Here is a 13,604-nt window from a genome sequence, read left to right as displayed (position 1 = left end):
TCGCAAAACAAATGAGATGTGTAACAATGCATGTCCAAAGTCACAGATGTTATTTCCCACAATGCTTTTTAAAAACTTCATATTACAAGAAACAACCACTAGTGAAGCTTCAGTAATATTATGCAGATTAGCTCCATGCTTTCTCATTTTGATGTAACCTTATCATGTAGAGGTTATTAGCATACTGCATACCTATCTTAGGATGATGACAAGGGTTTGGGTGAGGTTTTTTTATTTATCTCTTTCCAGAACAATTTATTTTCTGAATTCAATATAAATAAAAGTCTTACCATCCAAAAGGTCCCTTATTTTATCCAAGTATATTTCAAAATACGATACCTAGAAGTAGGAAAGGGAATAAAAGATACAGCATCAGAAAGCAAAAACTCTGGTTTTTGATCAGAAGGATCCAGCATGATTATTATGACCTCCCACATAATAGTTCAAGTCCTTAAGGCTGAACTAAAATACACCTTTAAGAAGAAACTATTCTAATCAAAAGCTTCAAGCACTATGAGCAATGCCACAGGTTATCAGGATAGCTACCATCAATGTTTAATGGAAACAAGATTAAAGTGTTAACGTAATTCTTTAAGAAGAGTCACTTCAGAAATAACTCACGTTTACATTTCCTAACTTATAGGCGTTTCAAACAGATACAGAACATCCATTCAATCACAAACTACTTCCAGTTTTAATATAGATAAAGTAAGTAACAATGAAGAAAAAAATTACCTTAATATGAAACTCAAGATTCTCATCCATAGAGTAAATATAATTAAAAATATCTTGCACTATTCTTGGAATAATACCCATTCCATCTGGGTCGTGAAGCTTCCCCTTATTAGAGAAAGACAGAATAAATTGAAACATTCGTACCAAATCCAACATCACAAACAATACTCAAAGCCAAAACAAGCATTTAACAGGCAAATTAGTTTTAAAATGCTGACAGGTATGATGCACATATTTTATTCAAAAAGGAAGGTCTTGAGCATCAAGCCCAGCATTTTTAAAGGGTGAAAAGAATAGTCTCAGAAATCTCCCAAACTACTAACAATGAAAATGTGCCATTAATGTATCTTTGTTTCTCATCCTGCTGCCTAGGGCTGAAAAAAATACAACAATTGCCATTCTCAGCCTTAAAAAACCATTTTGGGTATCAAAATGTTGCAACAAATAAAATTAGAATTGCAAAATGAAGACAAGCAAACATCTTATTTGTAGAAAGACAAGAGTAGTGCGATGAAAAGAGATGACTGTGATGTTAAGAGAAAAATATCTTAAGATTTCTTACTTCCATAGTGTGTGTCTTCCCAGATGATGTTTGCCCATAAGCAAATATTGTACCATTGTATCCCTCAAGTACATCTAAAAGGAAAGAGTATTTTCATTAGGGTTCATTTCCTCCATCTACAAGAAAGTCAAATGAAACCGGCAGCTCTAAAACATTTGGCAAGTTAAATCATCCAATGTCTGTGAACTCAGTGCTAGACTTTGAGGCAGGTAAGGTTTTCTTCCCTGCCCTTTCTAATGCATTAAGTCATCATTGACTATGTTTTAGAAGTTTACTGTGATAGAAGCATCTGTTCCTTCAACCAGAAAAATCAGGACTTCAGAGTCAGGAATAACAAAGGAAACTGATGCCAGGTTGAATACATACACCTTCAGTAACTCCTAAGAAGAAACCATGCAGGAGAATGCTATAGTGTTTTCTGCCCTGAGGAAAGCTTAATTGTCCAGTTGTGAAGAGCATGGGCGACACATTAAGTACCAAGCATCTTACTCCTTGGCTGTAAGCTTTTATTTCAAATTATGAATGAATCAACCCAAAGTTTTAGATTGAAGGCTGAGGGCTTGGTTTGTTTACAAGTCAGTTACTGTAGACTCACATCCTGCAAACAAACTCATTTTCCAAAAGCAAGCATGAGGGCGTCCAAAGGGAAAGTCTTTGCCACCTCATCAAAGCTGTAAACCATTTGTACCACCACTAGAGCTCATGTGCTACATGATGTAGCACAGTCTAGCAATGCCACACAGAGAAACAGATCAGAGTATTAGATGAGGGAGATATTACAAATCTTAGCTACCTCCAGTTTTTAAGGAACAAACTTCCAATCTACTCTTGATTACTGTTTAAATTATTCAAGGGTTCAATACATGCAGTGGCATGGATTTTGCACAGCAATTCGCTTTTCTCATGATCAAAAAAATCCTCCATTTACCTAATCTTCTCTTGTCACTAATAAATGATATTTCAGGGGTTTCTGACATGGCTTTGTTAAAAGTTGCTTTGAAAGTTGTTTCAATTAGAACTTATTACTCATCTCCTGAAGAAAATATATTAATTTTATCTTCAGAAGACTAGACAATTGCTTACTACAACTTACTGTGTTATAATCTTTGTGATAAAGCTTCATTTTCAGAAGTTACTAGGTCAATTCTTACAATTCAACTTTGGAGAAACCACACACTCTGACGTGCACAGCACTCTCTCACATTTAAACTTCTAATGGTGAAGCTAAAAATTACATTTTAAAAAGTCATCCTAAACCGTGTATTAAGGAACCAAGTTTAGAAAAGATCTACAGCACAGACATAATTTCACAAGTTTCCTTTCCTCTTATATTCCTCCAAACAAACTAATGTAGAATGGTTTCACCAGTCAACTTGAGAGGAAAAAAACCATCCTGTATCTATTCCTAAGAATTGTTTTGATTAATTTGACAAATTGTTTTCAAACAATCTTTTGTAAAGAACTGAAAAAAACCAAAATGTTACAGGTAAACGTTATCAAATGTTGCAATCAACTGAAATAGCTGGTTAAGCATTGACAGAATTTATCAGCTTAACTACAGGATGATTTTATGCTGCTATGATCCATGTTGGCTCTTACTAAACACTCATAAGGTAAAAGGAGGCTACAGAAGTATCTGTTTTCAACATGAATATGAGACATTTCCTTATGGTTAATGTTGCTGGTCCACCTTACCTTTGACAATCTTCTTAGCGCAATCATTGTATACTTGTTCCTGCGATGTATTGGACTGGAATACACGATCAAATATATACGGCTTGGACTGGAAAAAAAAAGAAAGAGACATAGAAGAGCTATTAAAAAACAGATTCTGAAGTAGAACTGGAAGATGTTTGTTCATATAGTTTACAAGTAGCCTGTACTGTCTCAGCCCAGCCTTTTTTGGTTTTGTTTTTTAGAGCATTTCAAGCCTATAGTGAGGACATCAGCTTATACAGTGTTGACTAAATCTTCACATGCTTGGCTATAAGTAAAGCCTTGAATTAAGTATATTTGGTTTCAAAGTACAATCTAAATAGTTTTCCAAAACTACTCTACCACATGATCTCCATTTTCTTGATTTATGAGGTCAACCAACATCTAGTGTGTACACCTGATAATCCCTTATTCTCTTCTACTCTGGTAATGGGTTTACTCTGGTAAACCCAAATCATTAAAAACAGCTTATAGAATATAACATAGTAATCCTTGTTAAAAACCTCAAACCAAGAAGCAGTGCTTGGATCACCTACAGTCAGTACAAGAACTATTTCCCCATACATAACATCCTTAAAAGAAAGCTCTATAAGCAGAAGGATAAGGCCACTTGGGAGGATGGGAACCTTTCACTGAAGACTTATTCTGGAAGACACTGTAAGAGGAAGGTCTGATACAGCTTTGTGAAAGAAATGTTAGATTTTGCTTTGTTTTAAAAAAGAGATTTTCATAACTGAGTTCTAAGTAGCTGACAACCCATCAGAATATGAACTATCACGTTCATCTTACAAAGTTAATTTTTTATTTAGCATTTTCAGAGCTTGATTCAGTATGTGGCCAAGCAGACAGGCAAGGGACCTAAGTCTGTTACCACTGCTAAACTCACTGCAACTGTTAAGTGCTCCATTTTGCCTAGATTTAATTCACTATCATCCTCCCCCAAGGATATTCTGGAACTTCCTCCTGGCAAAGAAGCAAGCATAGCTTCTTTCACCCACCCACCATGTTCTCTTCCCCAGCCTGACAGTCCATTTGTCATTCAACTTCTAGCGCAACACCAAACAACACTTTTTATATTCAACACCTATTTGTCTACTGAAAGGGCTTGAATTCAGGAGGATGAGCTTCCCTTGGAAAAAAATAATTACAGCATTCACTGAGTAAATGTGCTCAAGAAACCACAAGACTTTGGAGGCAGAAACTATCCCTAGGGTGTAGAGGTTTGTCTGAATGCTTGTTTCACAGCAGGGAGATCACAAGCCTTCTCAATTACTCATTTTAGCTTCAAATATACCTCATATTCCTATGTTCTACAGGCAGAATTGAGGACATCACATACACCAGAAGACAAACAACTAACAAGTTCAAATAACCCTGAGGTAAGAAAATGAAGACTGAGAACAAGTTACATTAAAGAGAGTCCCTGTAGAAAACACAACACTACCTTTACATTTTCTCTGTCACTAGCAGCTGCAGTTTCAAAAAGCGTCCAACTTCACAAACACCAATCAGCTACACCACACACTGCAAGTCATCTGCATCACAATGCATTAATCAGATCTATTTCATGCTCCAGTGCATGTTTATACCCATTGAAATAAATACCATTTTGGAAGATCATATTTACCATCACACATTGGAAAAAAAAACAAGGAGAAAAGTGTTCAACGTCACTGTAAACAATCTGTGCAGCATTAGCAATTTCTGTGTTTATACTTCTAACATTTAAACTTTCTCAAAATTATTGCTCCAGAAAATACATATATGGCAATTATTCCAGTTACATTGATTTTGGAATAATCAGGAAAAGTTCCTGGGTATGATCTTCTGACAGTCCATGCAGCAACTGTTATGAACACCCAATTATTTCTAACAGATCCTAATATATCTGAGCTTTGTTGTTCCCAACAGAACATAACTATGAGAACAGAAAAGTATCTGAAAATACAAAGGTGATTTTCCATAATATATATATTTGAATGTATACATATACATGATTGTGTATTTATACGTTAGTACAGAATATACAAATATTCTGCCAAATAGTAGATTATTTACTTCAAAGAAAATCAACTTAAATAAGAACAGATTAATATCAGGCCATTTCCAGTACAGGAAAACACCTTGTTTAAAAAGGACTGTAGGCACAACTTGCACCAGTCTGAAGCTATTCTACAATCTACAGGTATTTGCAGCAGGTTCTGAAAAAGCCTTCCTTCCCAAAATTTTCAAACAGCACTTATAGGGTTTGGAGCTTTTTTATTTTAAACAGTTCTGTCAAACAATGGTTAACTGAGCTCAACTATTTTTCATCTGTGTCGAAGGAAAGTTACATTTACGAATTTGGGAGTAATCCATAGACACAGAATCCTTTTTACTATCTACTCTCCAATTGCCATTCATATACCTTCATAAGAAAATTGAGTCAAATTATAGTATCACAGATAATTACAATCACCATTTGTTTTACAAAATGTTGACACAAAGATTAGCTGGTATAATGAATGCTGTGGACTAGGAAGAACAGAAAACCAAGCTACAAGAAGTAATGTCTTTAAATGACCTTGTTCATTTATATGGTGAAAGCTGCTAGGCACATGACAAATTCCAGTTTCCCTCAAATTAACAACTGCTAGCAACATACACAGAGAATGTAATAATTCTGGCAAAAGAATCCTGACAAAGGGTTTTGTTTATACCACCTGTCAATGCCCCATCCCTTGCAGGTGGAAAGCGGAATATTTGTTCACATGTCCTTAGTATTGTACTTTTGTAGATGAAGCCATAATACAACTTCAAAGCATTCAAAAATCCAGTTACATTGCCCTCACCAAGTTGCAGTCTATTTATCACACCTATGCAAACCCACATCAGAGGCATGCCCCTGCTCCTTTACCACTGAATCAATACCTAACCAAGTAGGTTTAGCCAAGCAGGTTCCAGGATGGTTATGTTTTAAGAATACAAGTTACTCCCACTCAGGTTTCACATCTTTGACATCAGCAATGCTATGTCTTATCACCTCTCTTTACAGTCTACTTTCTGCTGTAAATAAAGCTAAAACAGTATTACACAGATTACCCTGCCCTAGAAAGCCTCTTCATTACCTTTAAGAGATTAATCAAGAAAGATTAAAGTGCCTGATATTTTTTTCTATACCAGATGCCTTTTCTTCCCCAAGTAGTAAACAATCAAATACTATGATGAACTGAAAACACAAAAGGTCCAAGCAACATTACCACATGGTGTCCGTAACACCGTCAGTAGCAGCATCACTACCACCACACGCTGATGCTTTCACATACTCTGGAATTTTCAGCAAGCATTGCTCAAATACTACTAAAAATTTAACACATAACCTGTAAGCAACACAAGCAAACAAGCAGAGCTTCCTTCTGGCTTCCTCCTAAGCTATAGAGAATTCACCATTCGCATTCACTCCTTGCTGAGCATCTGTTCTGTCCATAATCAACTACAACTTCAGTTTCTGTAGTTGCATGACTGTGGTCCCAGAGCAAAAACTCCTGCAGCTCTCAAAAAAGTGCACCTGCCAACATGATTTAGCAGTACTTAAACTGAATGTTAATAAAGGGTTTATGTTGAAGTACACTAGTTCTGCAGTTAACCTGAAGACTAGTTACCCATAATCCTTATAGAGAAGGATGCTCAACACATTTAAATTATACAAGATTTCGAGCATGCACCTATTTCTTCAGAAAGGTTCATTTTTGTCAGTACCTTCAATAAAGGCTACCAAAAAATCTGAGATCACAACTAGACTGAAACGTTACTCCAAAAGTCTGAAAAATACTTAAGGTTATCTCCCTAGAAACTATTTTTAAACACCACTTCTTGTTACCATTGTACCTTTCCATACACTACACAGTTGGTTATTCATAAGATAACACGAGTTAATCTTATTTTTTATGCATTAGAATCTGAAGCAAAGTCAACAGTGAAAATTTACTTGAAAAATCTGTAGCATGGTTTTCTACCATAACATACCCAGATACTCTTTACTGGATTTGCTAGAACAGTTAACACAATGTTATATCCACTCATGGTTAACTTGGTGAGAGGTTGAAGTAATAAGTAATGGGTTTACCTTTCCTTTAAGTCCTGCTTCTTTAATAAAGAACATTCCTTCCATCAGCAAAAAGTATGTTAAAAGAAAAATCTCACATCAAGTAATTTCTGGAAAGTATGATGTCAAATACCTGACTCAGTTCTTCCTACTACTAAGCTAAGGTATGGCTACTTTGACACACCTAAGAGAGTCCAACACTGTGAGTGAGTGAAAAGGCAGTGTGTTCCAAACTAGTATATTATTTTTAGGATAAGAAAAAAGTATTTTCTTCTTGTCTTACCTCTAAGCATACAGAACTGCAGCCAATACAGAACAGTTAATAGATTTCAGCTCTTTCTCCCCTATTTTTATTTCTGTGCAAATACTGCAACTCAAATATAAACTTTTACAGCAATTATTTGTTACAGAAGGGCTAAAATAATCTCATTTTTAGAACTTGGGACTAGAAACTCAATTTCCAGCATCAAAATACAGCAGAATTTTGGAACAAAAGTTTCAGCTAAGCTTTGCTTTAGTAAAAAGTTTCTTCTTAAGAAAAAAAGCAAGCACTGACGGCATAAAAAGTCATTGAATTTCAGAACCAAAACCAAACATGAGTGAGGTATTTCTGAGCAAGATGTACAGCAGCTAGGTAGTATAGCTCTTCCTTTACACATTACTGTAAGCTAAAATATTTATCTTTTGTTAAACCATCATACTAGTATAATCTCAAAAACACCTCTATTATCCACCATTTCAAGGAATGAGGTAAAAAACCCCCCAGCATTAGAGAGTAAGACTGAAAGAATATTGTTTCACCTACAGACTGCAATTTCTGTTTCATGTTTCAAGTTGCACTATAGACATGAAACGTTCTTATTTATGTTCCTCACTAAACAGTGTTTTCCCTCACACTAGTAAATAATAACAAAAACAAATGTCCTAAGAGTGCACCTTTCTGCTTTCATTCCCACACTCCACTACAGTCTTTCTTTCAGCAACACAATTACACTTTTCTTTTGAACAAGCTGCTGCCAAAAGCTGTAGGGAGAGCAAGTGATCTTCATTAACCTGATACTGATGTAACTTAAACTTGGCCTTGGTTTCATTTACTATCCAATACTAGTTTAAAAGGTAATGAAAACCAAAAGCTAATTGTCTCAAGCTCTTTCCAGGATCACAGAAGTTACATCTTACATGTAAAAAAATTAGTTCTCTAAACAAATACAAAAATACAGGCAGATAGCCACAATTCCTTCTTGGAAAATGAGTAATATGCTAGGATCATTCCTATAAATACTTGGAAAACAGAGGGATACTGCCCTTTTGTGTGAATGCCCATACCACCTTATCACTTCAGTGATATGACAGTAGTCTTTTCAGTTTAGGCTAAATCCTGGAGTGTCACAGTATTCAGTAATCTATCTTACCTTTTGGACAGTTTTAAGATGAGTGAGATCAGGTATTGGACTGTTTATTAAAAAGAAGTATAGATATGTTATGGAGAACTGTAAAGCTACTCAGTTGCCAAGAGGTTTACATTTGAAAAAAAACCTGACAACGATATACATTATAAGCTCGCCATTCCTCCCTGTTTCACCTTATTCAAAAGCCTGAAATCCATAGCAAATTGCTCTCAATTTTTGTATTTAGGTACATTTATGATGTTTAACATAAAAGCCCCATTACTCATAACAAGCCACCCTATTAAACTTAAGTGTTTTGTTAGTTAAGAGGAAGAGTCATTAGAAAAAAAAGTACTAAAAAAGCCACCTGTGTAAGGACAATAGTTTTCCAAAGTCTGTTCTTTAAAAGAGACCAACACCACATGTCCCCTGAAATTGCTGTTACAAGCTACTTACAGTTAAATCGAGTATTTTATCTAAACCAAATCAAGACGACTCACTTGTCCAGAAAGACAACCATGCCAGTAATTACACATCAGCTAGGAAAAGAAGGGAGGATAGATAGCTCACATATGACAGGGGAGTCAAGGAAGGAGGAGGGATTGGGTTTGGTTATAGTCACTGATTTCCCTCCCCACCCTCCTCCACAGAGGAGCAGGCTGCTATCAGCTCTGCTTCCACAGTCTCCTACTTTTCACCTATCTGCCATTACAGGCAACTCCCAACTATTACTAAAGAAGCCTTGGCTGTTTCAGCACAGACTCAGGCGCACATAGAAGATCCAAGTCCTTCAGGCAGCTGAGGAAAGCAGCTATAAAAAAAAGAAGAGAGTGGCTCATTTGCTGTTCAACAGGCAGCTAATGTGACATACAGTAATAAATAAGGAAATAAAGATGAAAGTAACCAAATAGAGCTTTCTGAGGAATGTTTTTAGAAACTGATGAGAAGAGCTATTACTGTGACAATCCTCACTTGAGTAAGTCTACAACATACAAACAAGAGGTGGCTGGCTACAGCCTCACATTGGAAGGTCCCTAACTCTGATCAGATAAAAGAAAAACAGAAAAAAATCAAAACAAACCCACCCAAGTTAAATTGTCTCAATAGTTTCAGAGACTCAAGTTGTGACTTTGAGAACACTGATCTTGTCATACATTCAGTGCCATATAAACAATCACAGAATATTAACCCTTTATTAAGATCTTGTTAAACAGAACACAAATACTACCACTGCTATCCAACCCAGTAATTCTGGGGGCATTTTCCACAAAGCCAGACACAGCAAGTCTTGGACCTATGACTGCTGAAGGATTTTTTTGTTGTTGTTGGTTTTTTGTTGTCATTTTTACCAATGCAGAAAACACCAAGGTATAGTTGCAGAACTAGACATTAACCCTGAGCAGAAAGCCCCATGTGATCCCTCAGGAGCATGCCATCAGACTGCTCTACTCAGATTTAGTATCAACTCACAATTTAGATATTTTTAAAGCATACTTAAAGAGCATTTAAACAATGCAACTCTTCTTTCACACTAGAACTATGGAAAATGTGGAAAATTTTTCAAAAGGTCAGAAAACATCAAGGTTTCTAAACTTAAAGAACATATAAACAGAACATGTAGTATCACAATGAAAGGGTGTTCACTGATGGAAGTGAGGTCATTTATTCTAGGCTAGAAGTTTCCATTTTCCAGGTTTGGTTCCTTACTCTGAGAAGTTTACCTGTACAACCTCAGGAAGAGGAGATGTACTCCAAGATACTAACTTGCCAACTGAAATAAACCCAAATTACCTAATTTCACAAGCATGCTATAATTTCTGTAGCTCCAGACTCATGGAATTCAATGTTTTATAGACAAATTCAGTTGAAAACTAACAGGCTAGAGCACTAGTATTTAGTAAGTCATGCTAAAAAGTGGTTTTTTTATTACTTCACCTCCTTCAACTTCAGGCACTGAGGAAAAAAAACCTTGGTAGCCTCAAGAAACAGAATAAACAAAATCTGAAGACATAATAACTGACGTCTAAGTTACCTTCAGCAATGCAGAACCAGCTCTGTCTCTAGAGAGTAAATTATTTATATGAAACACAAATTAAAAGTTAGCAAAAATAAAACAAACATTGGGAATAATATGTGTTTGCACAATACCAAGCAAACCAGGCAATAAACTACTGCACTTTAATTTTATATTGCAGTTCCACTTTGTGGCTATATGAAAAACTGAACAAAAAGGAAAGGATTCTCTTTTACCCTGAAACATCCAGATTGTTTTATAAAAGGTCTTATACTCTGCAAGGCGACTTCGGTTACAACACATTTACACATATGTAATAAGCCAAATGGCCTGTTTATTCTGGTTTGGGGGTGTTTTTAAGAGTTAGGCTGATTTACAGTGGAGCCCGTACAGCTGGTTTGTGTTTTCTTCCCAAAGAACTCTCTGCAGACCACTACTTCGACGGTAACTCCAATGCATGCATTTTGAGCACGTCTTTAGCGGCCAGACTCCTGGCAGCCGGCACAGCCCAGCCGGGGGCCGCCCCGCAGGACTCTCCTGCTCGCCACTCGCGCGTTTTCCGCGGCCAGCCGCAGCGTGCCCCGTGGCTCCTGCTCGGGAAGGAGACTTCGCGCTACGCCCCGAGCCCAAAGCCCTTCGCCAGAGTCTCCGGCAAAGGTTTCTTGAGCTGCTGCCACCGACGCGTCCCCAAAATCCGCCGCGCGTTTCTGAGGACATCCATCCCCACCAGCTCCCTCCCCTAGCCCGACTGTGCCCGCGACCAGACTAGGCGACCCAGTCCACAGCTCTGCCCTGCCCTCCTCCCCTTCCCCCGCCACCCCCCAAAACAAGGCCACCCCCCTTCCCGAGGCGTCTCCGCCCGTGCGCGCTGCCGAGCGCCTCAGCCCTGCCCTCCCGCCTCACCCCGCGCCCATCCCCGCGGTGTCTGACCCCGCCGACCCCTGACACCCCCTCCCCCCGGAGCGTCCCCCGCCTTCCCCGTCCGGGGCGGCCCCTCACCGCGATAACGACGGTGTCTTCGCCCTGAAACTTGGCGATGTACTTGTCGCCACGGGTCACTTCGGACTCGTTGAGGGGCCTGAAGCGACACATCACTTTGATGTTACACTCTGCCGGGTCCGCCATCTTAGGCCAACACCGCCTCCGGGGCGCTCAGCTCCGCCGCCGCCCACTGCTGCCTCTACACCGCCCGCTCCGGGGGTCTCGCCAGCCGCCGTCGCCGCCGCCGGGAAGCCTGCGTCCGCCCAAGCAGAAGGGAAAAGGGAAGGGCTCCTTCCTGGCCGCCGCCTCCCGCTCTCACTTCCTCCCCAATATGGCAGCCATGGCGGCGCCTGCAGCCGGCGAGCCCCGGCCGTCCCTCGCCCGGCAGAGGCGCGCCAGCGGCAGGGCAGGGGCTGACGTCAGCCTCTGCAGCGCCCGGCGCCGCCCCCTCGGCCGGGAGCCGCCGCGCAGGCGCGCTGAGCCGCGGGCGGCCGGGCCCGGCCCCACCGGGCCGTGCGGCGCAGGCGCGGAGCGGCTCTGGGGCGGCGGGGCAGCCGCTACCGCGGGCGGGGCTCAGCGCTTCCCTCAGGGCAGGGCGGGAGGTGTGGCGAGGCGTGAGGATTGCCGCTTTCTGTCTGCTCCTCTCCGTACCTGGTGCGGCCGCTGCGTCCTCGGACGGAGCGGAGCGGTTTCGCGGCCCCACGGCTGGGCTTGGCCTCGGCCACGGTGCCGCACGGAGGGCCGGGGCCTCGCCCGGACGCCTGGGCGGCGGGTGGTCGAGCACCGCTGTGGCGGCGGCGGGGCGGGCGCGCTGAGGGCCGGGACAGCTGAGGGCCGGGGCAGCCGTGAGCCGTGGCAGCCGTGAGCCGTGGCAGCCGTGAGCCATGGCCCTCGTGAGCCGTGGCCCTCACCGGCCGCTCTGGCTGCTGCCGAGCTTTGTAAGCGCGCCCGAAACCTGAGCGGCCTCTCGTGTGAAGCAAGGGCTCAATGCTGGCGGCCGAGACAGAAACCTCTGGTACTCATTGGGGTGGTTTTGTTTGTTTTTCCTTGTTCTGAGAGCTAAAAGAGGAGAAACGGCACTTCCATGAGGTGTTCACAGATGTCAGGCAGCTGTCGGTATTTCATTAAGTGCCCATAAGCCTCGTATTGGTCTCTGAGAGCTGGAAGCAGACGGTACTCCCTGGGCGAGCGGGGAGCTTGCACAGCTTTCCACATCACCTCCACTGAGCCCTTTTCATCCCAATTTAAAATAAAAGGAAAACTGCACGGTCTTCTGTTTTAGGCTTATTTTAATGCAAGCTTGTTACAGAGCCTTCTAGTCAAACAGAATGTTTCTAGACAAAAAAACATCAGGCGAACCATTCTGATCAGAGATTCTCCAGGGTCTCAAGAGTTTACAGCTGTACCTCTTACATCCAGGTATGAACTTTCAAAGTGGGACAAGGTACAGACTTGCAGCTTGGCTAAGTAAGCCTGCTTCCTGACAGAAATCACAATTGGTACTTGACAGTTTGTAGTTGATTTTAAAAAAAATAAAGAGGGAGCCTTTCTTTTAAATCAGTAAATTTTAGCAGGCCAGAATGACTTAGAATGGCAATGTCATTCCCTTAAAAGTACTCTCTTTTTTTGTTCCTAGTTTATCTTATGAGGTAAGCTGAGTCTTCCAAATTGAGCACATGTTGTAACAAGTCTATTTTTCTGCTATGATTAAAAATTCTGCAGGACTGTGCAGCAGCAATTACATCTCCCCGCCTATCAGTACATGTGGAAATAGGTGTCTGGTAAAGCCAAGGTGCATACTCAGTCTTAAACTCAAGGAAAATCTTTAGTGTGAGGGTGAGGGAGCCCTGGCACAGGCTGCCCAGGGAGGATGTGGAGTCTCCTTCTCTGGAGGTTTTCACAACCCGTCTGGACGCGTTCCTGTGTGACCTGATTGAAGTGAACCTGCTTTAGCGGGGGGTTGGAGTGGATGATCTCTAAAGGTCACTTCCAGCCCCTACCATTCTTTGACTTAGAAGATGCAGTGCTGCTCCACAACATTTAGCATACGATATATACAGACATCTGTCTACAGTTCTGTTTGTCTTCTGCAACAACATGTTTTAAACATAATTATTATCAGCC

The 13,604-nt window shown here is 40.7% G+C and overlaps 1 protein-coding gene across 2 annotated transcripts in view; it reads right to left on the bottom strand.

The window, feature by feature from the left end:
- Positions 1-11,884, bottom strand: part of KIF5B (kinesin family member 5B) — a 37,130-nt gene extending 25,246 nt beyond the window's left edge. The window contains exons 1-5 of one of the 2 annotated variants that reach the window (XM_061996214.1): positions 11,499-11,884; positions 2,993-3,080; positions 1,298-1,371; positions 736-840; positions 291-339 (exon numbers count right to left, since the gene is read on the bottom strand). In XM_061996214.1, the coding sequence (XP_061852198.1) occupies positions 291-339; positions 736-840; positions 1,298-1,371; positions 2,993-3,080; positions 11,499-11,624 (442 nt within the window). In that variant the 5' untranslated portion in view covers positions 11,625-11,884. The remainder of the gene's footprint in view (positions 1-290; positions 340-735; positions 841-1,297; positions 1,372-2,992; positions 3,081-11,498) is intronic. The other variant, XM_061996213.1, reaches the window with a different exon arrangement.
- Positions 11,885-13,604: the final 1,720 nt, after the last annotated feature.

This window comes from Colius striatus, chromosome 5 (assembly GCF_028858725.1).
Source record: "Colius striatus isolate bColStr4 chromosome 5, bColStr4.1.hap1, whole genome shotgun sequence".
Lineage (NCBI taxonomy): Eukaryota > Metazoa > Chordata > Aves > Coliiformes > Coliidae > Colius > Colius striatus.
This window is presented reverse-complemented; position numbering and strand designations above follow the sequence as displayed.